Source organism: Ahaetulla prasina, chromosome 6, assembly GCF_028640845.1.
Source record: "Ahaetulla prasina isolate Xishuangbanna chromosome 6, ASM2864084v1, whole genome shotgun sequence".
Classification (NCBI taxonomy): domain Eukaryota; kingdom Metazoa; phylum Chordata; class Lepidosauria; order Squamata; family Colubridae; genus Ahaetulla; species Ahaetulla prasina.
Window position 1 is genome coordinate 71,055,530 of NC_080544.1, and position 26,426 is coordinate 71,081,955.

The 26,426-nt window shown below is 36.4% G+C and overlaps 1 protein-coding gene across 2 annotated transcripts in view; it reads right to left on the reverse strand.

The window, feature by feature from the left end:
• The window catches only part of LOC131200775 (glypican-5-like), a 406,607-nt gene that overhangs the window by 96,032 nt on the left and 284,149 nt on the right, over positions 1-26,426 (reverse strand). For both annotated transcript variants that reach the window (XM_058188024.1, XM_058188025.1), the window contains one exon: positions 5,989-6,139. In XM_058188024.1, the coding sequence (XP_058044007.1) occupies positions 5,989-6,139 (151 nt within the window). The remainder of the gene's footprint in view (positions 1-5,988; positions 6,140-26,426) is intronic.

Below are 26,426 nucleotides of genomic sequence, written 5' to 3' on the forward strand. Positions count from 1 at the left end.
GAGAGATGAAATTCTTAGAAAACATAGGAGTGGGGCACTGACTTATAGGGGCAGGAGATAGCCATTCTGAGGCAGATTCCCAGACAGGTACGTGAAATGAGAAAGAAATATTACTTTTGTCAAGCAAATTGTACCAGAAGGAGTAGGCTTCAGATGGCTGATGCCAGAGGATTGATGATTTTCCGGGAGGGCATTACGAAAAAATTAGTACAATTGCGGAGGCTGCGGCCTCGTGGAGGAACACAAAGCCCTCCTGGAATTAGATGACCCAGGAGTTGAAGAAGGGAGGTTATAGACCATGGGAGGAGGCGGCTGCCGCTGTTGCGCCCTGGAGTTGGGTCAGGCTGAACCCAGAGTTCTGAGATCCAAAACTAGGAAGTGACAATGATATTTGGTATTGTGTTGGTTTTCCTTATTCTCCTTTGTATGATATTCTGATTATTCTTGACCCTTCTTTATTGCGTATGTAAGATTGATAAACTTAGCTACTTCGTATCACCTGCTTGCCATATGGCTGTTGTATGTGTTTAAAATTTTGAGTAAAATTCTTATCTTGTATAAGAAAAATGAAAATTTACCATACCTGATATGTATTTGTATAAACCTTTTTTGACCAATAAAAACTTTTTGGATATAAAAAAAAATATATAGACATAAGCCTCCTCCTTTCTTTTTACCAGATGTTTCTGGAATCCTGTCTGATCGTTCAATCTGAAACTCTGGAATGTTCAGGCTGCTATTTTCAATTGATTCATTCAACCAGGTTTCAGAGAAGCATAGGACTGCTGAATTGTGAAAATCTGAAGAGTAGTAATCCATACATGCGATCTTGCAAGCATGACTTGGGTTTTTAGGTCCATCTGGTAAAACTGAAACTTGTATCTAAAGGGTACAGTTTCCACCAGCATTTCCAACATACTTATCCAGCAGTAGTTGGACTCTAGGACCACCTAGAAACACACAAAGGTTAGGGACCTGGTCTGTAAAGACAATCCCATCCTTTCAAGAAGGCAATACCAGAGTTGACTAGAACATTAATGCACAAACAGGAATTTCAAAAATTGTAATTTGTACAAAAATGAAGTGATTCACATGCTAATTGGCACTAGTTAAGGCCAATGAACATACTTATACCTATACTGCAAGCCATGAATTGGCTGCCTGTAATTGAAAATGCTGTTTTTTATTCCTAAAGCCCTATATAGCTTGGTGCCAAGATAACAGTGTTGAGTGCTACTGAAAATTGGTTCAGTCTAAATAAATACATAAGCATTCCTGTGCATAGATTATAAATTAGAAAATAAAAACTGCATGTGTTGTACTTGGTCCAATCCCTGCACCATTGTTATTCCCAATAGAAAAAGCATATTTATCTATATTCAGATGTCTGTCACATGGGCTGAATGAAAGTCTTTTTAGTATCCAACATATCCCCTGTGTTCATTCAACATACAGTGATCCATATATAGTATGATGCTGTTGCCACAGCTGCTATGATTTATCCTATAAGAGCTACAGGATGGGATAAAGTTGAGATACTAAATTATAGGTTTTCTATGCAGAAGTAGTAGTCGATTAAGTTTTAGTTTTCTTAGTAGTCCCTGGTTTTATTGCATGAAACCATGAATGCACGAGTGGGACCATACATATGAGTTCCACTAAATTATTTCCAGACTTTTTGGCTCTGTCTCTGACATCACTATGTGTGAAGATTTGGAGAGAAATGTTGGAAGCATGCTTGGCTCATTGAAGTTCCTAATAATTTAGAAGGATTCTAAATGTGCTTGGTTGAAAATGTTTAACATCCCTTTGGGGCCTGCTTATTCAATGTGAGGCAGTTCAGAATAGGGACAGCATCTGCAAAGACAATGAAAGAGGCCTTCAAGTGCAATTCAGTTCTTCCTACTTGGGTTCAGGCAATAATTCCTCAAAAGAGCTAGTGTGAAATCAATTAGCTAACAATGTGGCCTGAAGATGAAGCTATTAGTTTAGGATAATCTAAATCCTCTGTCTTGTTGCATGTCACATTTCCTCTTCCCTTAATTTGTGTGCCATTCAAACACTGACTCTGCCAAGATGCCTGTGTTCTAATAAACTGTGAAGAAAGAATAAACCCACTGTATTAATAATGGGACCAATTAAGAAATAAAGTCAGCATTAGAGGAGTTTCACTGAGGAATCTGAGGGTAGTATCTGGGGTGGGTAAGGGGTTAAACCATAAACTACTAGCCTCTCCTTGAACAGAATAAACCATTGACAGCAGCATGACATTGAAACCATTTGTAAAGATTATAAAGAGTCCCAGTTGAAAATAACTCATCTTATGATATACAGGAAATTTCCCCTCAAACAAAAACAAATGAAAAAACTGGACTTTCAGAAAGGTGACATTATTTTCTAATTACAGAAGCAGAGAAAATATAACTAAAACAAAAATTACGAATATGACAAGGAGGTTGAAAGCTTTGAGATGACAAACCAGTGATATCCATGGCAAGCTGCCAACAGATGTTATGCTCATTGAATATTGATGAAATAATTGTTACAAAAACACCAGTTGTACAATTACATATTTAAAGACATAACATCTTGGTGCAACCCGAGAATATGGCATCTGGGACTGAAGACTGATTAAGATAATAGTTTATGTCCTATACTATTGATGAAAAGGAATATAGAAGCGTTAGCAAAGACGATCATACTAATGAGGGCTAAAAGGTTCCTGACATGGGGAAAAATAGATTGATAATGAATGAACAGTGAAAGAAATGTATTAATTTTTAATAGCTGTTGAGATGTGACATAAATGAGGCAGGATAATATCATGAACATTTGTTTTTAAAAGCCATCCATTTGCATATCAAAGGAGGATGTGTAATTTGTATTTGCCAATGGCAAACGTATCCTCTGAACACATACCATTGTGTAGCCAGAATTATACCATCCTTATGGAAAAAAGAATTGAGTGTCTTGGGAAAAATCATGACTTGCTGGTTGAAATGCTAAACAGGAATATTGGACATTGCAACATTTTGCACAGTTGTTATTGCCAGAATGGAAAATCATGTTTTATGTGGTAGTTGTGTGTTTATATTGATATGGTATATGATGTCATCAGAATGCTGATGATAACCAGCTTTATTTCTCTGCAGTAGATTAACTGGGTGAGTCTTTCCCAACCAAGGTTTTGTCCCGGAGCCTAGAGACTATGGATGGGGGAGAATAGCCTTTGGATCAATTGTGGCAAAACCAAATGACTGTGGGCTTTAATGCCAAGCAGATCCATAAGTTTTCCACCCTTAAATTTATCATAGCTCCTGCTTGAAGACCAGGTGGCAACCATGATTATGACCTTTGCACAGTTTATCTTGCATACTAATTGTGCCCATTACTGGATGGGAGGTCTTGTTGACTCACATCTCAGTTGCGTCCCATTAGTATTATTAGTTCAGAACACAGCAATGTGAACAGGTTTGGTATGTCCCGTAATACCAATATCATATTACCAGTCTGCTAGCTGCAATAAATTCCAGTGGGTTTCTGGGCTGTCCCAAGATGTTTGCTATCACCAATAAAGTCTAAAGTGGCATAATATTCTTACTTTTTAAAAAAGTAGACAATGGTAGAATTGCAATTATGTAAAAACATAAAAAGAGCCCTGGACTAGATTGAATATAGCATTTAGTGTCACACAATAGGAAACCTGAGGCATTGAGAGAGATTACTGTTAAGGTAATGATGATTTAATAGGTGACCAGCTGCTGTAAGGTTGTAAAACGAGATGATAACTGAGGATGAGTCAGCAGGGTTACTGTCACTTTAAGAAGCTGGGTTAAGAAGCTGTCTATATAAGGGAGGCCATGAGAGGGCGTATCTCTCTCACCTCGTGTATCACTTTCGTCATGTTCTATCTCCATTGTAGTTCTCCCTGTATTTTCTCTCCGTGTATGCTTCGTGTTATAGTTGAAGTTTGATTGGCTGGCTTTGCTTAGCACGTCTGTCTGTCTGTCTGTCTGTCTGTCTAGCTAGCTAGCTAGCTAGCTAGCTAGCTATCTGACTTGTAGATAAACCACTGTTTGAAAGACAAAACCTCTATGTACTGTATTTTGCTCCTGAGTTGTCTCAAACTAGCAGTCACACTGTGCACACTCTGACAGTCACAAACATGGAAGGGATGGTAACTTGCGTTTATTATTGTTGTCTTGTATTTAAAGTATGCTTCCTATAATCATATATTATCATCAAGACCCCCTGGTCATTGATACCTGATTCGCCATGTTTTTATTCAGGTCCTTTTAAAACATATACATTAATATATTACCACAGTTGTTGCTACAATTTAAGAAAAGGAACTATATCGAAGTATAAAAAAATTGCAGCACAAAACAACTTGTTTTTCATTCATGAACAAAGATTCTGATGTATCTAAATGACAAAATACATACATCTACAATATTAAACCTAACTTAAACAATTAAGATTTATTTCATTGTACAAACCATATACATAATACCTAAAATAAACCTCAGAAAACAAATACCTAAAATACTTTATACATAATGCCTATAATAATTACTCCAAAAATATTGTAGCATCACAGACAACATGGCTAGGCCCTACTTAGAAAGAATTATTATAATTCTGAAAATTACTCTTTAAGTGAAAGTTATATAATTAAATCTAAATATGCAAAAGAAATGCACAAGTAACCTCAGTTATTTAAATATATTATTTTATTAATACTTTTAAATAGTAAATATTTTAATGACAAAACTTCATTATAATGCTATCAAGAAGGAATTGCTATGTTTAATGAGACTAGACTATTCAGTACAATTTATTTGGGCTATATTTTGAGACATAATTTCTACAAAAAAATTGTTCTCTTTTTCTATTCCACATCACTTCTCCCAAATCCATGACATTATCATAGGGAAAACATGGACTACTTTCAAACATTATTATTTGTGTTAGTAAGCCAAATTTAAAATGCTTTCTTCTACATTATTGGATAACTAAAACAAAAACCAAACAAAAACACAGTATTTGCATTGAAAGTACAGCAATTAAAATTTCCAATGCAGCACCTGGCTGCAGTTTAATTTGGACTAATTTGAAATGCAAACAATTTACTTAAAGCATTTATTAAATTAAAAATAAATCCTGCTGAACAAAGAGAAATGAAAATTGTACAAGAGTTGTTACACTAAACTTTAACACTAAAATAATTGCTTAAATTAAATATTATTTAACTGCAAATTAAGAACTTGCTGTCCTAGAATTCTAATCCTAGAAAACAACATTTTTTTTAGTTCAAGCTTACTTTAAATTATTCAAATTAAAAAAAAAAGAGGGACCATATCTTTCAAAGGAAGAATACAAAAAACAAATAAACAAACAAACAAACAAACCCAGAGACAATGGAAGAACAATATATGGTTCAATAGCATTGCTACTAACTTTATAAATTTGAATGTTGTGGGACAATTATGTAGAGTACCCAAAGCTATTATCACTATTTAAAATGTTTAAAGTTTACTGTACGATTGTTCTTCCCTTGTCTCTGGGTTTGTTTTGGTCTTTTTGGTAGTTTTTATGTCTAAAATTAAACCATCAATGTTATAAGAATACATTTTCTTAGGCTTACGAAAGACACAAACAGAAGAAATTGATGTTTCTCATCTTGAATATTTATAACCTCTTCTTGTGATCCTGATTTAAAACTATTTAATGGATAGTTTTAATAAATGAAGTTTATAATGCATGTTTGATCAGCTTAAAAATCAAACTGTAGTCTATGGGAGGCTGAAGTTAACTAAATTTGAGAGCAAAACCCCCTGCTGAAGAGGATAGGTCTGGGTCTTAGAAGAAGTAAGGTTTATTCACATTGAGTTCAACCATGGTTTATGTTGATATATAGATAATGGCATCGACAACCCAGCTTTGGTGAACTTTCTAAGTGCATATAAGCAAAATTAATAGCCCTACCTTTTGTGTAGCTTTTATCACCTGATCCTTGGCATCCATCTTCATCATCACAGTCTCCACTGGATTCTGTCTCTTTGCTCATTCCATTCCCACTGCTGCCTTCCCTGTCAATCCAACTTTCAGACTGTAAACTTGTTTTTTGGGCTGCCACCTACAAATGCAAAATATTAGCAAAAGTATTCAGATTTTTAAGAGAAAATGTAACTGTTTTTTTTATCATTGTGTAGTTTTCCCATTGAAGTTAGAATTGGTAGTTTAATATAAATTCATTAAAACCAATATGAACCACTAAATGGAAGATAGAGCATTACTGATGAGTTTGTTATTGAAACTCAAGACATTTTATTAGACACATGTCTGTACACATAGTCTTATCATCCAATATCAATCTTTTGAGCATGTTGGTTCTTTTACAGCTATTAGATTTTATTTTCAACACTACTGATTCCAGAACATATCAATTGGCTATCAACTGCCATGTTTCCTATCTTTAGTTATTCACAAGTTTTTCATTCACACTGGATCTATATTACCTCCAGTAGCTGAGGCGCTATACCTCTTAATAATACTTGCTGGGAAATACAAGTTGGAAATTGCTATTGTGTTCAGGTCTTCAGGGTAGTAGTTCCTTAACAAGAGTTACTAAACTTCTGGCAATGTATCCTCAATTGTGACCTTATGTCCTCTGTTAGCAGGAATGGCCTTAAAACCAAATATCATCTGACTTTTTATCTAAGAAACTTATTTCTTCCAGAACAGCTTTCTTCTGGTCTGATGCTTTTCCAATAAAAGCTAATCACAAGTTAGGAAGCTCTGCTCTGTGACCTTAATTAGTTGATTAGTGTTCTCCCACCAGCTTGCATTGCTGCCCGAAATTGACGCAATCCTTATCAGTTACACACTTTGGCCTCCTAACAGGTTCTAGCATATTCCTACCATTGAGAAATCAGTCTTTCTGTCTTATACATGTAGGGCAAAGTACATTTTTTCAGTTTTTTACTGTAATTTATTCTAACACTGTAAATTTAAATAGTTAATGTGTCCTCCTTTTCACTCTTTTCAAATTGTTTAAGAGTTGCCTTTTCAGTTATCTGTGTAGGAATTTAGCACCCACCCCCCTCCTAGAAGAATGAAATATTCTAGGAAATATTTTAAAAAGCAGAATATTATACCTTCCTGGATGAGAAATGGAGAAACATATTTTAAAGACAAAGGAGATCCCTGCAACTTCCTGACTCCCCCCCACCTTTGTCAATGGGCCATTAAAAGCCTCAGCTAAGCTCACTCATTCTCCCCACCTTTGTCAATGGGCAATTAAGGCTTCAACCAAGCTCACTCAATCCCCCCATGATTTGCAACACAATACAACTGAAACTCACCACATGGCAAGGCTCAAGCAAGCTTGAGAGACAGCCAGCAAGGCTAGCTAAGACCCCCACCCCCTGGGAGTCTGACAACCAATCAGGATACTCTTCCTGTGCCCCAGAAAGGTCAAAGCTCAGAAAAATCATAAAACCAGGAGCACACAGGATCTCAGCCCTTTTCTGTTCAGGAACTCAAGCCATGTGATCCTGACCACCATTAAACCATCTTTCCAAGCAGCCTCCATGTTTCCAGTGTCTTTGTCCCCACTTGGAACTGAACCCAGATGGATATTTCTTCCAACAATTGGCACCCAGATGGGACTCCAAGCTAACCTAACCAATGGACCTGGCCCAGGTAAGCCTCCTTGCTAGCAGCAGACCCATTGAGTCTGTGGGTAAGTTTTCCTGGACCTTGGCCATTTGGAACTAGGTTTTAAAGGGGTTTTGAGTGTTGAGCTCAAAGACTGCTTGGAAAGAAGGTGAGTACCTCTAAATTTTAATTTTAAGCATGGAAAAGCATGGGAAATATGTGTATGCCTGCATGTGTGTGAATGAGAGAGCCCTGCTCCCAATCACAGCTGGATCTTGCATCCTCTGTGCATTTCCTAACCGCAGAAAGACCAAAAGTCTGGAGAGCATGGGGGTTTTGCCAGAGCACAGGACCTTCTGTTAGGGAAGGAAGAAGTGTGTGTGTGGGATTCCACCTGAGGAAACAGTCTGATTCCACCTCTTTGAGCAACCTCTAGCCGCACCTCTGCCTACTGCTAGCTCCCGCGAGCCGTGACCGGAGGCATAGAGAAAGCAAGGGGGGGAAGCCAAACGTGGAACTTTGTGTTTATTAGGAACGGAAGCCGAGCGAGAGGAAAGTAAGTGTGAATGAAGCAATTAAGAGAGTAAAAAAAGAAAAAAGGAGAAAAAAAAGGAAGCAGGAGATCTGCTTGGGGCCCTGGATGCCCGGAGGCTGCCAGTACTGCCTGGTATGCTAAAAAGGAAGCAGGAAGCAGTGTTGAAGAGGTGCTCGTACCTACTGGCAGGGCAGTAGGTCCTCTGGGATCACCTTTTTTGATCCAAAACGGAAGCTCCCTTAACAGGAAGGTGCTCATACTTCGACAGAAGGGAGTCGAAGTCCTTCCCAGAACTTTTTTTTCTGAAAACTGTAGGAGGATCCACCCGGCTAAGCCAAAGTGAAAAATAAAACCTCACATCGGAGAGGGAAACATGGGAAGCAGTAGCTCGAGGGTGGAGGGAAATCCCCTGGAAAACCTGCTGGGGCCTGAGTGCCCGGAGGCTGCCAGTTTTACCTGGTATGCGGAAAAGAAATTGAGAAATTGTGTAATAAAGATGAGAATAGGAAACAAATTTGGCTAAATAAAGGTACTTAAAAGAAAAGGAAATATATAAATAGGAATGTTTGGGTTTTGTTTTGTTTTGTTTTGTTTTGTCTGTCTCTTTCTCTGTCTTCTATTGAACCACGTGCTCTGTCTGTTAAGATTTGTGCCTTCCCTAATTTAACTGAGATTTATGGCGGGAATGATCAGTGTGTGTGTAAATCTCAGAGTTTTGTTTTCCTCTCTGTCCTCCTTGTTTTTATGTGTGTATGTCTGTCTTTGTGGGCCCTTGAAGTAATTGTAACTGTAAAATGTATCTGATCTCTAGAGACAAGAATTTTAAATTGTTAGGGAAAAACAAAAACAAAAGGTTGAAGCAATAAAATAGGAAAGAGAGAGAGAGAAAGAAAGAAAGCCTTTGCCCTATTTTCTGTGGCCAACAATAGGGTACAGAACTTTTCATTTCTGCTTTTTTTTTCTCCTCCTCTCTATCTTAAAGTAACAACTCAAGTTTATAAGGAAACATTTTAAGTTCACTTACAAGATAAGTTTATGAGGAAACGTTTTAAGTTCACTTACAAGAGAAAAAAATTCAGTCTTGCATTTACTGTGTGTTTAAATGATTTTACCTGTTCATCCTCTTCCTGAAGCATGTGAATCCAGTTTTTCTTTCTCATCAGTTGTTGAAACTGCATTTTGTTGAAACTGCATTATCTTTTAGTAACTGCAATATTGATGTGTTGTTTCTTTTCAAACTCTGCCTGCAAGATATCTACCCCCCCCCCTTTTAATCCTGTTACAATGCCTTTCCTGAGAAGATTACCCACAAAAGTGGGGAGGAGATCCTGTTCTAATGTCTTTCAGCCCTGAAAAGATGACTCTGCAACTGTGGAAGCAGAGCATATGGTTCCAGATGCTGCCCCCAGAGGAGACCTTCCATTTGTTGGAGCCAGGAACTGAGGTTGAATCCAGCCCCCACTGAAAGTCATCACAGCAACCAGATTGGAGCAGACCTTTCCAAACCTGACTGACCAACAAGCATGCCACCCAAAAGATATGAAAGAAAGGACCCTGATATGTACAAATAAAGACTAAAAGACTCTTTTCAATTCCCAGAAGACAACTGGAAAGACTATGGGGAGGTGGAAAATTCATTGTAAGGTTTTCTTGTCTCCTTTATATTGTAATCAGTCTAAAGTATTCATGTAAGGATTGTATTTGAGTGGCTGCCACAGTTAGTTCTGAACACCTGAGATTTCTGTCTAATGGTAGGGAAATTTGTCCAGCATGTTTGTATTGTTTGTATTGCCTGAATTGTAAAAGTAGCTGCATATACAGGCACACAGAGAGAGACACACCATTCAGAATTAGACTGAAACTATTCCCTTCACTTACCTCCACACAAGGCTTCCCCTAGGTTGATTTTGCTCTGTGGCACTAAAAGCCCAAGGAGTCAGATCTCCCTGCTAATTCCATGGGGAGGCATCCCCTCAGGCAATTCCTCTCTTGAAGAGATAGCAGAAAAAGTGATATCCAAAACCCAAGCCCTGACTATGACTCACAAATGATGCTGCCCAGTTGCCCAGTAAAGCAAGATATGTTGCACTGGTGGTCTCATGAGTAGAAGTCCCAGGGCTCATTGTGTGGTAATTTAAAAAAAAAAAGAAAGGAAAAGCCTGGATTGCACACTGATTAACCTCAATTTGGACTGGAAAAAATCTTGGATAGACTAAAGTAAGAGCTAGGGCAGGTTCAGTAACCAACCCTTGAAATGAGCAGCCTGTAATTTAAAGGAAAACCATGGCTGTGAAAATTTTGGGATGTGTGCTTGCTTGACCTGACTGGAAGCTCTCAGAAAGTGATATCTAACTGCTGAAATTAATTGGCATAGAAAATTGGATACTGTAAAATTCTTACCAGAACTTTTCCCTGGCTGCTAGACCTTCATGGTTGAAAGCTTTTGGGAGCCACTGAAGGAATCTTTTTCTGTTGTCTCTATCAATGGCTTCCTTTGCATCAGGAAAATTAAAAGCACCCACTGATTTGATCAATTTTAATTTTGCCAAGAGCATGTTTCAAAACTCACGTTTTGAAAAAAAAAAAGTAGGGATTGTAGGAATTTAGCACCCACCCCTCCTAGAAGAATGAAATATTCTAGGAAATATTTTAAAAGCAGAATATTATACCTTCCTGGATGAGAAATGGAGAAACATATTTTAAAGACAAAGGAGCTCCTGCAACTTCCTGACTCCCCCACCTTTGTCAATGGGCCATTAAAAGCCTCAGCTAAGCTCACTCATTCTCCCCACCTTTGTCAATGGGCAATTAAGGCTTCAACCAAGCTCACTCAATCCCCCCATGATTTGCAACACAATACAACTGAAACTCACCACATGGCAAGGCTCAAGCAAGCTTGAGAGACAGCCAGCAAGGCTAGCTAAGACCCCCACCCCCTGGGAGTCTGACAACCAATCAGGATACTCTTCCTGTGCCCCAGAAAGGTCAAAGCTCAGAAAAATCATAAAACCAGGGAGCACACAGGATCTCGGGCCCCTTTTCTGTTCAGGAACTCAAGCCATGTGATCCTGACCACCATTAAACCATCTTTCCAAGCAGCCTCCATGTTTCCAGTGTCTTTGTCCCCACTTGGAACTGAACCCAGATGGATATTTCTTCCAACATCTGGTAACTCTACTCTTAAGTATCTAGTTGGTAATATGAAAGCAGTGCTTCTGTTTTATCATTTGCTCCATTAGAAATACTGCTTTTCATATTTTCTTCTCCATTTCTTCAAAAAAGATTCTTGCTACTAACTTCTGCAGTCAAATTTCCTGTTTTTAACAAGTCAACTAACATACCCCACCATCCATATAAGAATCTCTCTGAAGATTGGTACAGTGGTGGCCTCTAAAAGAAGTGAATAATGGATTTCTGTTTGTACAGCAGAATAGTTGGCATGATTTGAGACAGGCGGAATCTGTTGTGTATATTTGCATTTTGCATCATTTAATGAATCATTACTGTCTTTTATGCAAGGTAACAAAAGCATTCATCGTCAACAAATGTCCCTTTCTCTTGGAGAAAAATGGAATGGTTATTCATCTCTATTTTTAAGAAAAGTTCACCCAGTGTCACACTTTTTATAGATTATTTCATTTATGGGTGTCAGAAGCATGATTTGTGCTAATAAGACAATATCTGATAGTTAATTTTATTTTTAAACAAGTAGTTTGATTTTCTCATAGCTGCCATTCATTGTTTAAAAGCCTGATGTCATGCAGACATTGCTGAAAAAAACTGCTTTTGCTAACATTCTGTACAAGATGAATACTAGCTTAGTTGTCTCTCAGATTTTTGGTGTCTTTTGACTATAAGATCATGGAATCAGAATGAACTGCAAAAGTTATTTATCCCACCTCCAAATGAAGCAGAAAATCTCCTGCTTATATGACTCCTGTGATCTAAATCTTTAATCATCGTTCCCTGTATTTTTTATATTAAAGGGAATGTTTTCACAAGTGTTGAATACCTTCTTCTAGACTTTCTAAAATGCCTTACTAAGGGTTATTCTGCATTTGTGAATTAACTTTGAGAACTTTCTTCAAAAAAGATTCTTGCTACTAACTTCTGCAGTCAAATTTCCTGTTTTTAACAAGTCAACTAACATACCCCACCATCCATATAAGAATCTCTCTGAAGATTGGTACAGTGGTGGCCTCTAAAAGAAGTGAATAATGGATTTCTGTTTGTACAGCAGAATAGTTGGCATGATTTGAGACAGGCGGAATCTGTTGTGTATATTTGCATTTTGCATCATTTAATGAATCATTACTGTCTTTTATGCAAGGTAACAAAAGCATTCATCGTCAACAAATGTCCCTTTCTCTTGGAGAAAAATGGAATGGTTATTCATCTCTATTTTTAAGAAAAGTTCACCCAGTGTCACACTTTTTATAGATTATTGCATTTATGGGTGTCAGAAGCATGATTTGTGCTAATAAGACAATATCTGATAGTTAATTTTATTTTTAAACAAGTAGTTTGATTTTCTCATAGCTGCCATTCATTGTTTAAAAGCCTGATGTCATGCAGACATTGCTGAAAAAAACTGCTTTTGCTAACATTCTGTACAAGATGAATACTAGCTTAGTTGTCTCTCAGATTTTTGGTGTCTTTTGACTATAAGATCATGGAATCAAAATGAACTGCAAAAGTTATTTATCCCACCTCCAAATGAAGCAGAAAATCTCCTGCTTATATGACTCCTGTGATCTAAATCTTTAATCATCGTTCCCTGTATTTTTTATATTAAAGGGAATGTTTTCACAAGTGTTGAATACCTTCTTCTAGACTTTCTAAAATGCCTTACTAAGGATTATTCTGCATTTGTGAATTAACTTTGAGAACTTTCTTCTAAAAAAAGATAATTTCAACTGGATTGAACGACTTGCATTTTCATGCCATTGAATATATGATATCAGTAAAGATATTTTTTTTTATTCTCAGTTAGTCTTACTTTGAGCAAAAACTGTGCATCTTACTGTCCTATTTTCAAAAACCTTATGCAACCTAGTGCCCACCAGTTGACTATCAATTTTTATAAGGCCATGCTAGCATAATGTCTAAAAATTATGGAGTTAAAATCCAATAGGGAAAAAGGCATTTGGATACTATTACAGCTGTTTGGTTACAGTTCTGATGATACTTCTTCTAACCACTAATGTATGCTGTGGTGGACTAGGATTGCAATTTTCTGAATTCTGAACTAAAAGAATTCCCACTGGTTGGGAAATATAAAAGCTACATTCCCCACAAAACTAGAGGGCAGGAGGTCATTAAAAAATTGCAGTTAAGATTAGCTTTCCTTACAGGTCCTTTGGGTATTTACTGGAGATACCTGACTAAATAGGAAATAGGTTTTTTAAGAACACAAGTTTAGGCCTGATGAATTTTGGAATTTATCCAGCACAATCCTTACTTGACTTACCTGACTTAAGTTTTGCAAACTGTTTTATACATATACATTTTTTTTTTATTGAAAGAGTTTTAAAAAAACAAAAACATTTTTCCCCCTTTTTCCCCCTCCCTCCCAAAAAAAAACAAAAAACAAAACACCCCCCTCCCTCCCCCACCCCCCGGCTTCCCGGGTCAATCACAAGGTAAAGTTATACATAAACCAAACATAGAATAAAATTTTCCCTTCCAATCCAAATAACCACATCCAAAGCTTTTCGTCTCCCAACCCCCTCCCCATTACATAAAATAACTTTCTAATTATTCAAAGGCAATCTGATATTTCTTAATCTGATATCTGTTTTGTAGATAATCAATCCATTTTTTTCCATTCAATTAAATATCTTTCCTGCGTATTGTCTTTTAAAAACGCTGAGATTTTAGCCATCTCAGCCAAATTAATAACTTTCAATATCCATTCTTCTATTGTAGGTATCTCTTCTTTCTTCCAGTATTGTCCAATCAATAGTCTTGCTGCTGTTATTAAGTTCAAAATCAATTTAGTCTCAATCCCTGTACAATCCGTTATAATTCCCAAAAGGAAAAATTGTGGCAGGAACTTTATCTTCTTCTTCAGTACATTTTGAATAATCCACCAAATTCTTATCCAAAAGACCTTAATTTTCTTGCAAGTCCACCAAATATGAAAATATGTAGCATCATCACAATCACACCTCCAACATTTCGCTTGGATATTAGGATACATACATGATAATTTTTTGGGATCTAAATGCCATCTATAAAACATCTTATAAAAATTTTCCCTTAAATTCTGTGCTTGTGTAAACTTAACATTTCTAACCCAGATTTTCTCCCATGTTTCCAACATTATTGGTTCCTGAATATTCTGTGCCCATTTTATCATACAATCCTTTACCAAATCCTTTTCGAATCTATTTCAAGCAACACATTATACAATCTCTTTATATGCTCCTGGGTCTGATTTCTAATTTGCTTTATTAAATTTTCCTCCTTTGCATTATACCAATTTTTGATCTTCTTTCCATCTAGCACTTATTTGCCCATATTGAAACCAAGTATAATTCCTCCTTCTTCATTTAATACCTGTAATGATTTTAATTGCAATCTACCTCCTTCAGCATACAAAAGTTCTTTATATGTAATCATTTCCTGTTTCTGTTCTATATTTATATTCTCTATTGCATGTCTAGGGCTCGCCCATATAGGAATCTTGTAATCTAATTTATAGGAATATTTATTCCAGACCAAAAGAGCACTTCTCAACACATGATTCTTAAAAGCCCTATCCACTTTTTTTCCATAAAATAAGTACGCATGCCATCCATATAACAAGTCATAACCTTCTATATTCAAAATTCTTTCCTCTGTTAAGTTAAACCAGTCACTTATTACTGAAAGGGTTACTGCTTCATAATATAGTTTAAAGTTAGGCATTCTTAAACCACCTCTTTCCCGTGAGTCCTGTATTATTTTCATTTTAACCCTCGCCTTTTTACCCTGCCATATAAATTTATTAATCCCACTCTGCCAATCTTCCAAATTTTTATCCTTTTTAATTATAGGTATCATATACATATACATTTTATATGACAAATCTTCAAAATAATAAATATCGGTTTTGCAAGTTGGTAGATACTTCTTATAGTTCCTCTTCCCCAAGGGATATGAAAATTACTGCACATATTATGTATAGCTAAGTTTTTTTTTATTTTAATCTTTAGGAAGCTTTAGAGCAATGAGAACAAATAATTTCAAGGATCCATTTGTAATGCAATGGCTGATAGCTTTTACCTGTGATGAGGCTGTCTTGTATCTAAACATCCACACTGCCAGCTTTTAGTCTTACATTGACAGGGTGGAAACAATCTGTTTGATCAGACCTAAAAAGTGTGAAATGAGAAGTACTGCACTCAAGCTCATCTGACTCCACCAGTCCTTGAATGACACCATTTTTGGGAAGACATGATATGATTTGCTAATTCAGTAAATAGTATCTCCCTCCAAATTGTCTGAAGGAAGTGAATGAAACATTTCTCATTGCTTCGTACTCAAACAGCAATTACCCATCTTGTTTGCTGGAGGAAATGTTCATGACATGCTCTAGTGTGCATTAATTCTATTCCAAATTCTTGGATAATTATCTGTTTCCACATTTGACACAAGTAGGGATCAGCTTCATGATAATATGAAAAGTCTGACATTTCTTCATGAAAACCAGCGAACAATCTCATTATTTATAGCAGCAAGGTCTCAGGTAATATCAAATTAATAAAACCACGTATATTGTGCTATTGGAACCATGAAAAAAATTGAACTCTCTGATAGGAGGGGGAAAAATAAAATTTTTTTTATATTAAACAAGTGTTTAGTATTGAGACAACTATCATAATGACCAGAGGAGTCTAAAATGTATTCCTCTGATAAATACAATGTAATTGCTTCTACAATTTTTTTCTGACTCTAAAGAACTTGTGTAGAAGGAAATAAATCAGAACATGAGTATTTATAACCTAAAGAAACAAAACAATTTCCAGAAGTTGTCTGTACATGGAAAAGTCTGTAGTTTATATTCATTAAACTGCCCTGGACACAAAAATTAAACACTAAGAAGTACTTAGAATTGCCTAATTCTTTAGCATTAGATTACAAAAGTAGATTATAAGTATCATCTTTTTCTCTCCATATAGTTAACCTTACATGTGTCTGGAATGCAGAAAAATGTTACACATCTCAATCTAGCTATTTCAGCATAGAGAGGGACTTATAAATATGCAGATAAATCTGCTACACAAACACTTAGCTCATTCTTTTCATTAACAATGAATACACATACTAAAGCCATATTAATTCCCAAAATTAATATGAATATAAACCAGATTACTTTATCTGAGCATCAGAACCATGATTGATTAATTGGAGCTTCTACGCTATTTTCTATCTAGAACCTCTCCTAGAGCTTTCTCTAAAAGCCAGGTTTTAACAGCTCTCCTAAAACCTAACAAGGGACCCAGTCTCATCTAACAGGGGAACGTCTCTGATCTTCAAACATACAAATGGATCATCAGACAAATCAGCCCAGAGTATCACTGAGGCATAAATAACCAGGTTCAAATTATCTTACTTTGGATGTGAAGCCATAACTCTCTGGAGAAGATTATAATACTGAGAAAGGTAGAAGGAGAAAAAAGAAGAAGTTGGAAGACCTGAAGGACCATAATCAGGAGAGATTATCCTATTTATCTATCTAGTTGCTAGGAGTCAATACCAACTTAATTATTTTATTTTATTTTTATTTATTTTATTTATTAAATTTTTATACCGCCCTTCTCCCGAAGGACTCAGGGCGGTGTACAGCCAACGATAAAACAAAATATATACAATTAAAACAACATTTAAAACATAGCAAATTATAAAGGCTGATAAATTAAAATTTAGATTTAAAAATTTTAAAATATTAATAAACCCCAAATTTAAAATTCTACACTATTATGCCAGTCCCGCTTGAATAAATAGGTGTGTTTTAAGCTCACGACGGAAGGTCCGAAGATCAGGCACTTGACGTAGGCCAGGGGGAAGTTCATTCCAGAGTGTCGCTGCCCCCACAGAGAAGGCCCTACTCCTGGGGGCTGCCAGCCGACACTGTTTGGCGGACGGCACCCTGAGGAGACCCTCTCTGTGAGAGCGTACGGGTCGGTGGGAGGCAAAGGGTAACAGCAGGCGGTCCCGTAAGTACCCGGGTCCTAAGCCATGGAGCGCTTTAATGGCACATAATCAATCAATCAATCAATCAATATCTAAATCAAGATCACATGAAATGTTAGTACTACTTTATAATGCCTTGATAAGATGACACTTAAAATATTGCATCCAGTTTTGGTCACCATGATATAAATAAGATGTTGAAAGACAACTCTAGATGCTCTAGAAAGAGAAGAGCAACAAAGATGATTAGGGGACTGGAAGCTAAAACATACAAAGAACAGTTACAGGAATTGGGTATGTCTAGTTGAATGAAAAGAAGGACTGGGATGACATGATAGCAGTGTTCCAATATCTAAGGGATTGCCACAAAGAAAAGCGGGTCAATCTATCCTCCAAATCACCCTAAGGCAGGATAAGAAGCAATGAATGGAAACTAATTAAGAAGAGAACCAACCTAGAACTAAGAAGAAATTTCCTGATAGTTAGAATAATTAATCAGTGGAATGACTTGCCTCCAGAAATTGTGGGTGCTTCAACATTGGAGATTTAAAAGAAGAGATTGAACAATCATTTGTTTGAAAAGGTGCAGGGTTTCCTGTTGGAGCAGAGGTTGGACTAGATGACCTCCAACGTCCCTTCCAACTTATTATTCTGTTAAATGTGAACATCTAGTAGTTGGTTAACATGCAGATGTATATCACTAAAGTCACTGAGTACAGATAAATACATTGTAAGTTATATTTTAAGTAGTTTCCTATAATCAGGTCAATGAAACAGTCACATTTAAGGGATAATTTGGATAGATTTAATTTTATTTCTTTATACTTATATCAGCAATTTTTTTCATAGAAAATAGCTTGGTTTTAACAGAACTAAGTTATTGTCCCCATTTATTTAAATATTTACAAATATTCTGTTATGTAATCATTCTTCAGATGGATATCTACCATGTCTAGAAAATCATATTTTTTAAAAAACAAAGGAACATTTTTGAAACAAATAATGGTTACTGTATTAGTTAATGTGTCAGTAGTATTAATAACATATTAAGCTACCTTGATTTAGCCTTAGGCATTTTTCTCAAAGCTATTTATTAAATATCAAGAAAAAAAATGGCATAATAACGTTATGATTTAAATAATAAAACAGAATGTTTTCCAGTTAATGTTACCCTTGTGGTACACTGAGGGCTCAATGATCAAAAACTGATTAGCAATCAAGTTAACCATGTAGCATTATAGATAAAACCACTTCACATAGTGATTAGATTCACACATTTCCCTAAACCCTGGCTTGCTATCTGTACCACAACAACTGGATTCACAAAAAACACTAAGACCTACAACATGTTTTTCCAAGTGCAATTGCTGGTTTCTGCATATAGTCAAAACCAAACAAACCATTGTATCATTTGTGAACAAAGCTATTACATTTTATCAATACATCTATATCCTATTCAGTCTGAGCATATTTTTGCCTGCCATTGTAGATCCTAATCTTTTAAAATCTCATGTTTACATCACAACATTTGTCTAGGTAATGAAATTTTGCTTAGCTAATAAAAGAAATTCTTGTTAGCCTACACCCCAGTGTCCCATTTGTGGTGGAAAAATACATGTTTTATACATTCCTGTGTTGATTTTTTTAATGAACAGTTGCTTTCATCTATCCCCACAATAAAGGAGGCCAAGAATAAAGCTGTGTGTGGCTAGTAGAAATAGTTTATTATTGCTGAGAAATAAATGGCATAGAAACAGCTACAGTTATAGGTTTAATCCCTACAACTTTGATTGACCCTCAATGACCCTCACTTTGTCAAGGACCTAGGTGTACTTATTTCTGACAAAGTTCATTGTAACAACGTTGCTAAAAAAGCATTAAGAGTTGTAAATTTAATTTTATGAAGCTTTTTTTCTGGAAACATTGTATTGCTAATTAGAGCTTATAAAACTTATGCTAGACCAATCTTAGAGTATTGTTTAACTGTTTGGAATCCCCACCACATATCTGACATCAGTACAATCGAGCAGGTTCAGAAGTATTTCACAAGAAAAGTTTTGCACTCTTCTGTATACAATAGAATTCCCTATGCTACTAGACTCGAAATTCTCAGTTTGGATAACTTAGAACTGCATCGCTTGCGGTCAGACTTAGGTATTGCATACAAAATTATATGTAGTAATGCTTTATCTGTAAATGACTTTTTATGTTTTAATTGCAATAATACATGCTTTAAACTCAGTGTAAGTCACTCTAAATTGACTGTAAAAATATGATTTCTGTAATAGAGTTGTCAAAGTCTGGAATGTTCTACCTGATCCAGTTGTCTCAGCTACACATTTTCACAGTTTCACTCACAAATTGACTTCCATGGAGCTTACTTCATACTTAAGTGATCAGTAGAGGAGCCTGCATAAGTACACTAATGTGCCTATCGTCCCTCTCATTGTATTTTATTCTCTTATTTTTGTTTATTTTTTTGACAAATTCTAATAAATATAAATAAATAAATCCCCTAAAATCAATCAATTAAAGTCTTGATGTTCCAACCTATGTACAACAGTTACCTACTTGCTAAATGCAATGGGGTAAACCTGCTCCCCTTGATGGATCATTTGCACTTAAATTCTGGGAGCTGAATCCCTGCTGTTGAACTGATGTGTATCCTTAAAGAAGAAGCAGAGGGCAGCAATAGATGAGCAAGTGAATGGTTTTTACAATTCCGACCTCAGTAAAAACTCTAGCTGAGGGCATAAAACTTCATACAATCTGACTGACATTCATTTTCTCCCATTTTCGCTGGTATCCTGGAACACAATGGGTCAAAAGGCCAAATATAACAGTCCAGATGTTGTACATTACTTAGTAAAATGTAAGCTTGTCTTTCTTTAAGTGAACGGTACAAGGTAAAATATAGATGGATGGATACCAGCTTCTCACAAGCACCAGTAAATACAGGAGGTAACTTCAAGGCCAGAATAGAATCTAATTATATTCTCTTTACCTAAAATGCCAACAGCTTCTCCATGGTAAAGTATTCATTTCCCTTTGTTACACACCAGTCTAATTTTGCCGAACTTTTCCTGAGTCACACCTTTACTAACTTAGATCTAAGTAGTCTAAAAAGGCAATCGGGGAACTGTCCAGGAAAATGTTAAATTTTGTACATTAACTTGAGATATATTTATGGATAATCTTTTCAGCAATCTTAGAGGAAAATATTAGATTATCTTGCATAGAATGGTAAAGAAAATTTCACCCATCTTTAGCAGATTAAGCCACAATCACTTGTTTATGAGAAACTGATACGGGTTCATCAACACTATAGCATATGCAAACATGTTACCACATTCTCTTTTTCTTGAGAGAGACAGAGTTACTAGTCCTAAATCATCCAGCTGCTTCATGACTAAAATAGGACTAAAACTTACAATTTCCTAGTTTCTAGGGCACTGCTTTGCTGGGAGTCAAGACTGATATGAAGGCATAAAAAAGAGAAGGGAAGGGAAATATAATGGTTGCATTTATTCTGGGTATTAGTATTTCCTGTATATTGAATTCACAAAGCTCTTAAAAGGATGTAGTTGACCAATGGACGGTGATACTACTAAGGTACTATTTATTCTTTCTTTTAAATGGATTAATATTTTTGGGTTTTGTTAATTTGGTTTTTATGATTTGTGAAGGGCGTTGACTATTGCTGATAGTTTGTTGTACTGTTCTAAATAAATGGATTCTCTCTGGATTAGACTGGTCTACAACTTGATAAAGTAAATAAAAAGTTCCATATTCTGGAAAAATTATTTATACTATTTAGCTATGCTTTCATATATTGGTCTATGGCTGTAATATAGTTCTATCTGTCTGTCCATCCATCAATCTAGCTTTTGTCTACCAGGAACAGGAACAGCTGTTATGTTAGCTTGGAAATCTCTTGAGCCACTTCCACTTGTCATGAAAGCCTGTTAAAATTATTTGGAAAAGTGATAGTTGCATCATTGTTGCTAGTTCACCTAAGCCATTAAGTCTGGTTGAAAAATTAGAATACTCCAAAAGGTTACGGAAGCATATTATAATTACCAAAATTAATGTTCCCTAATTACATATTGCATAAGAGGAAGGAAAATAAGGAATCATTTTAAAGAACTTTGCATAATTTTTACTGCTTTGGTTATCCAAGCAGGAAATACATTAATTTTAATAGAATTAACAATTTTAGGTTAAAGGAGTGCAGCCTATTATTGATATGTGCTACAGCCTCTTAGGACTTTAATCAGTTGGATACATTGCATGGGAAAATCATGGCTTTCTTGATTTGCTGGGGAATCTCAACTCAATATTAATCAGTACATGAGATCTAAGCTTATTCAGATAAATGGTTTTCTTAAATAAAAACATTAGAAGTACCTGTTCCTGTGTCTTGATTTAAAATGTATTTATATAGTAATAGGGTTTGATTTTGGAATCAAACATAGAAAAGGCAGAAGCCTTTTCATACATGTAAATGAAATTATAGATTATTAGTTAATAGACATCAGCTAGTTCAGTATTTCACCACTGAAAGCATGATTTCAGAGATATTTCCTGGCACTTTCATAAGTCTTCATAATCCCAATTTACAAATAAAAACTGAACTGACGTTTAAAATGTACTGGGTGACAGCAATTTAATCTTACATATATTGTAATAATAGATTGTCAGGGTTGTAGCCCTTAACATTGTCTAAGATTTTCCTGTAATATATTTTTCCCTCTAGCTATATCAACTGTTAAATCCTATTTCTTTTTTTACTTCTTCATCCCACCTTCCACCATTCTGAGCTAACTGATTAACCATCCCTCATTCATTTAGTACGGAATGTCAAACTTGTGGCCATGCATCACATGCTGGTCACATCCACTCCAGGGATGGGTTCTAAATTTTTTTACTACCGGTTCTGTGGGTGTGGCTTATTTTGTGGGAGTCATGTGACAGTGGGTGTGATACTAGACATAGTTAAACAATCAGGAGCATGCTAGCCAAGGATGGGTTCTAAATTTTTTTACTACCGGTTCTGTGGGCGTGGCTTGATGGTCATGTGACAGTGGGTGTGGCTTGATAGTCATGTGACAGTGGATGTGGCTTGATGGTCATGTGACTGGGTAGGCATGGCCAACTCAATGTCACTCACATCAAGGAGTACCTTGCCTGGCCCCTCCCCTTCCAGCCATTCCTTGTCACATCCAGCCTCAATGTATCTATAGTTCTGCAAAAATGTTGTTCACTTTTTTTCAACTTTATTATCTACATACTATAGATCAGGGGTCTCCAAACTTGGGCACTTTAAGACTTGTGGACTTCAACTCCCAGAATTCCTCAGCCTTTGCTGTCTTAAAGTCTTAAAGTGGCCAAGGTTAGAGATCTCTGCTATAGATGCATTTTCATGGACCACTAAAAGGGGGAAATGGCTCACATGCTTTGCCCAAGAGTGTGATAGGCAACGGGTTTTAAGGGGCTGCTAGAAAGAAGGGCGGGGGAGCAAAGTATTTTCCAAAACACCAGAAGGCAAAACAAGAAGCAATGGATGGAAACTCAACAAAGAGAGAAGCAACCTAAAACTAAGGACAAACTTCCTGTCAGTGTGAACCTACATAGGTTTCAGTCATAATTTCACATATAAAATAGCCATTCATGTAATACAACCTGCATATTGTTCAAAACAGTCATTAGTATTATGGCTGATGTTTGACAGAAAGCCCAAAATCCCCATTCCCTCCCCACTCCAGGGGAAGGTTATTTCAAAATCTCCATTCTCCCCACCCCACTAATCTGTTCTAGGAAGGAATCAAACTCCCTCTTCTTCATTTCCCAAATAAAATATTACTAGATAATTAAGAAATAATTAAGCTGTTAACAAGGAACCTGTCTGGAATTCCATATTCCTGCCAGCTGCATAAAGGAAACTTTGTAAGCAGAAAACAGCTACTGGTGCTTAGAGGTGGAAGCCGGAAGTTCGGCTCCATTTACAAGCAGGCAGAAAACTCATTCAAGACAGGATACTTCACAATGGAAATCGCCCAGACCCTTTTAGAAACACAAAAAGCCATGTTGCACAAACCCCAAAACTTCAAAAACTTTGAACCATATAAGAATTCCTCCACTTATCCAATTTGTTGTTCAGCTGACCTAGAAAGGAGCTTCCAACTCTGTCAATTTAAAACGACAGCATTTCCCCTCCCCCGCTTCTTCTTTGCCAAGCAATCTCCTGGCTGAGAAGCGAGTCCTGATTTTTTCATTGTAGCCGACCAGTTGGGAGGCTTCTTGGCTTCTCAATTTAAAGTGACAGTGTCTTGCGTTTTTTTTTCTCTTCTTTGTCAAGTGAGCCCTGATTTTTTTCCTTCCAGCCGATCAACTGGGAGTTGGGAGGCAGCAATAGATTGTGGGCGGGGCCAGGCAGAATTTTTATTACCGGTTCTCCGAACTACTCAAAATGTTTACTACCGGTTCTTGCGAACTGGGGAGAACTGGTAGCAACCCACCACTGATCCACTCCCATTTTAGTGAAGGGGAAAAAAGTCACGATACATCATGTGACAACATGTCATCACAAGTTTGACACCCCAGATTTAGTAGCTTTGTTGAAATGAGTTCCTAAATTTCCTAGCTCTAGATATGCTTATGTTGTTCTCAAGAGTTAGTCTCTAAATATATAACCTGGAATGTCCACCTGTGATGATAAATGACAGTCGATTTGGAAATTATTGTGAAAAAAACGTTTTTCCCAGCATGAAGAGTGGTGCCTGAGCTAGAGGGTGTTGTGTAAACTCTACTTAATCTAACTTCCCTCACATTATTATCATCTCAGAACTACACTTTTAAATAAAAATGTCACTTGCTGTAATTATCCCATTGGACTGCTTCAATTATTTCATCACTCAATGTAAGTATATGTGGAGAGACTGGCATATTAAATAGGTACGGTACACTGTCTACATGGTAGTTAACGAATCAGTGAATTTTTAATAAGAAAGCATTGGCTGGCTTTGCTTGGTAGATAGCTCAGAATTTTCTCTCTGGTATAATTTGATGAGCTTAATTCTACACAAACTATACCAAGACACTAAAAGATGGAGCTTTTACTATAGATATATATATATGTAGAAATCATCAGAGTGAAAGACTGTAAGTAAGAGTGAATAAAATAGAACTGTAATAAAGAGCCTTCTGGTGTCACTTTTATCATTAAAAGTCTTGGATTAATATTAAAAGCACAGCTGAGGTACCTGTGGTTTGAAGTGCTTGAGAGACTGCCTTAATTGCCTCAATCTGTTGTTCCTCTCCAATGTATTTGGAAAGGTTCAGCAAGGCATGTGCTTTTGCTGATGAGCTGCTCTGCATCTTGTAAAGCAGACATGTTTTGGCTTGTGTGTCAGATGTTGCTATTGCTAAAACTTAAATGTTTGAGAAAAGGAAATGAAGGGATGAAGGCTGCATAGTAATGAAGAGAGAAATCCAAGTACAGTAATCTCTGAAGTAAGAGCATGGGGAGTATTGTAGATCTTAAGATTCTTCCTATCTTATTAGCTTTATTTTTAAAAAAAGAACTAGAAACAGAATGTTTAGGATTAGAATAGTCTTATCAAACATGCAGAACCCCTAACAACTACCAGCCTGTTCTAATTGCCTTCCACCCACCCCCACTTTGCTGGACCCCTTCAAAATTAATAAGCTTGGTTTTAATTATATCAACGAATTAGATGTTTTGGAACCACAAATTAATGTTTTGTCAACTCTTAACATTCTGTCCCCTAATATATTTATTTTTTTAAAAAAATAAATTTTAAAAAATCTTTGGCATTCTATCTAATAGATTCTCAAGCCAGATAAATACAACTATTGGATATGGGTAAAAGTTCAACAGTGGAACTACCATTAGCCACCTCCTCTACATGGATAACATGAAGTTGTAGGCTAAGAATGAACAAGACATTAACTTGCTAATCCAAGACACATATTTACAGTGGAGACATTGGGATGTCATTCATACTAGAGAGGTATGGCTGGATAGTAGTCAAGAGAAGGAAAGTAGTTAAAACTGAAGGAGAGAAAACTACCAAAGGGCCAGAAAGCAGACATGTAGACTAGTTACAAGTATCTTGGTATTCCACAAAGAAGACGGCAAAAAAGACAGTAACATCTAAATACCACCGAAGGATCAGACAAATCCTGAAGAGAAATTCAGTGGAAAGGACCAGATCCATGCTATCAACATGTATGCCCTACCAGTCATCAGTTACCCTGCCAGTATAGTAAAACAGTGAGCATGGAAGCTGCTGATGTGAAGACCCAGAAGCTCCTCACAATGTAGTTTTCCACCCCAAGTCCAACACCCAGAGATTGTACACCAGCTGAAAAGTGGAAGGCTGGAATCTGATGTCAAAGCCACTGTCTCAGACAAAATTCAGAACTTCCAGAAATACTTCAAATGGCACCCAAAGACGAACTGCTTAGTGAATGCCTGGGATAGCAGCAGACATGGGAGGAAGATCAAGCAGAAGACATTCCATGGCAAGACAAGGCCCTGCACGGTATGTACCATCAACAAGTAGCTGAGGTGGCAAATACTGGAATTTTGTGTGTGTGTGTGTGTGTGTGTGTGTGTGTGTGTGTGTGTGTTTTACATATCACACAATTCCAGCATTGGCAGGACAAACTACTATATATAAACAGAAAATCCCCCACACAGCAAAGATTATGCTACCTCATTGGGTAATGAAACATCTGCAAACAACAAAAGCTCAAAGAGCATCAAGGACTCCACTGTAACACAATAACAATTCTTTATCAATTTCTCTCTAATATAGATCATATTATTAACAAAGTCTATAACCTGTATTTTCTCTTCGTTATGAAATAAATCTTCTATATAGCTGTATTCACTGAAATTTCATATTAAATTTGAAGTTTTAAGTGATATCAAGACCTTAAAAAGGCTTAAAATATGTAAACTATTGCTTTAAAAATTTGCAATCAGAAGTCTGTTCTGCTGAGTTTCCCCCCCTTCACTGTA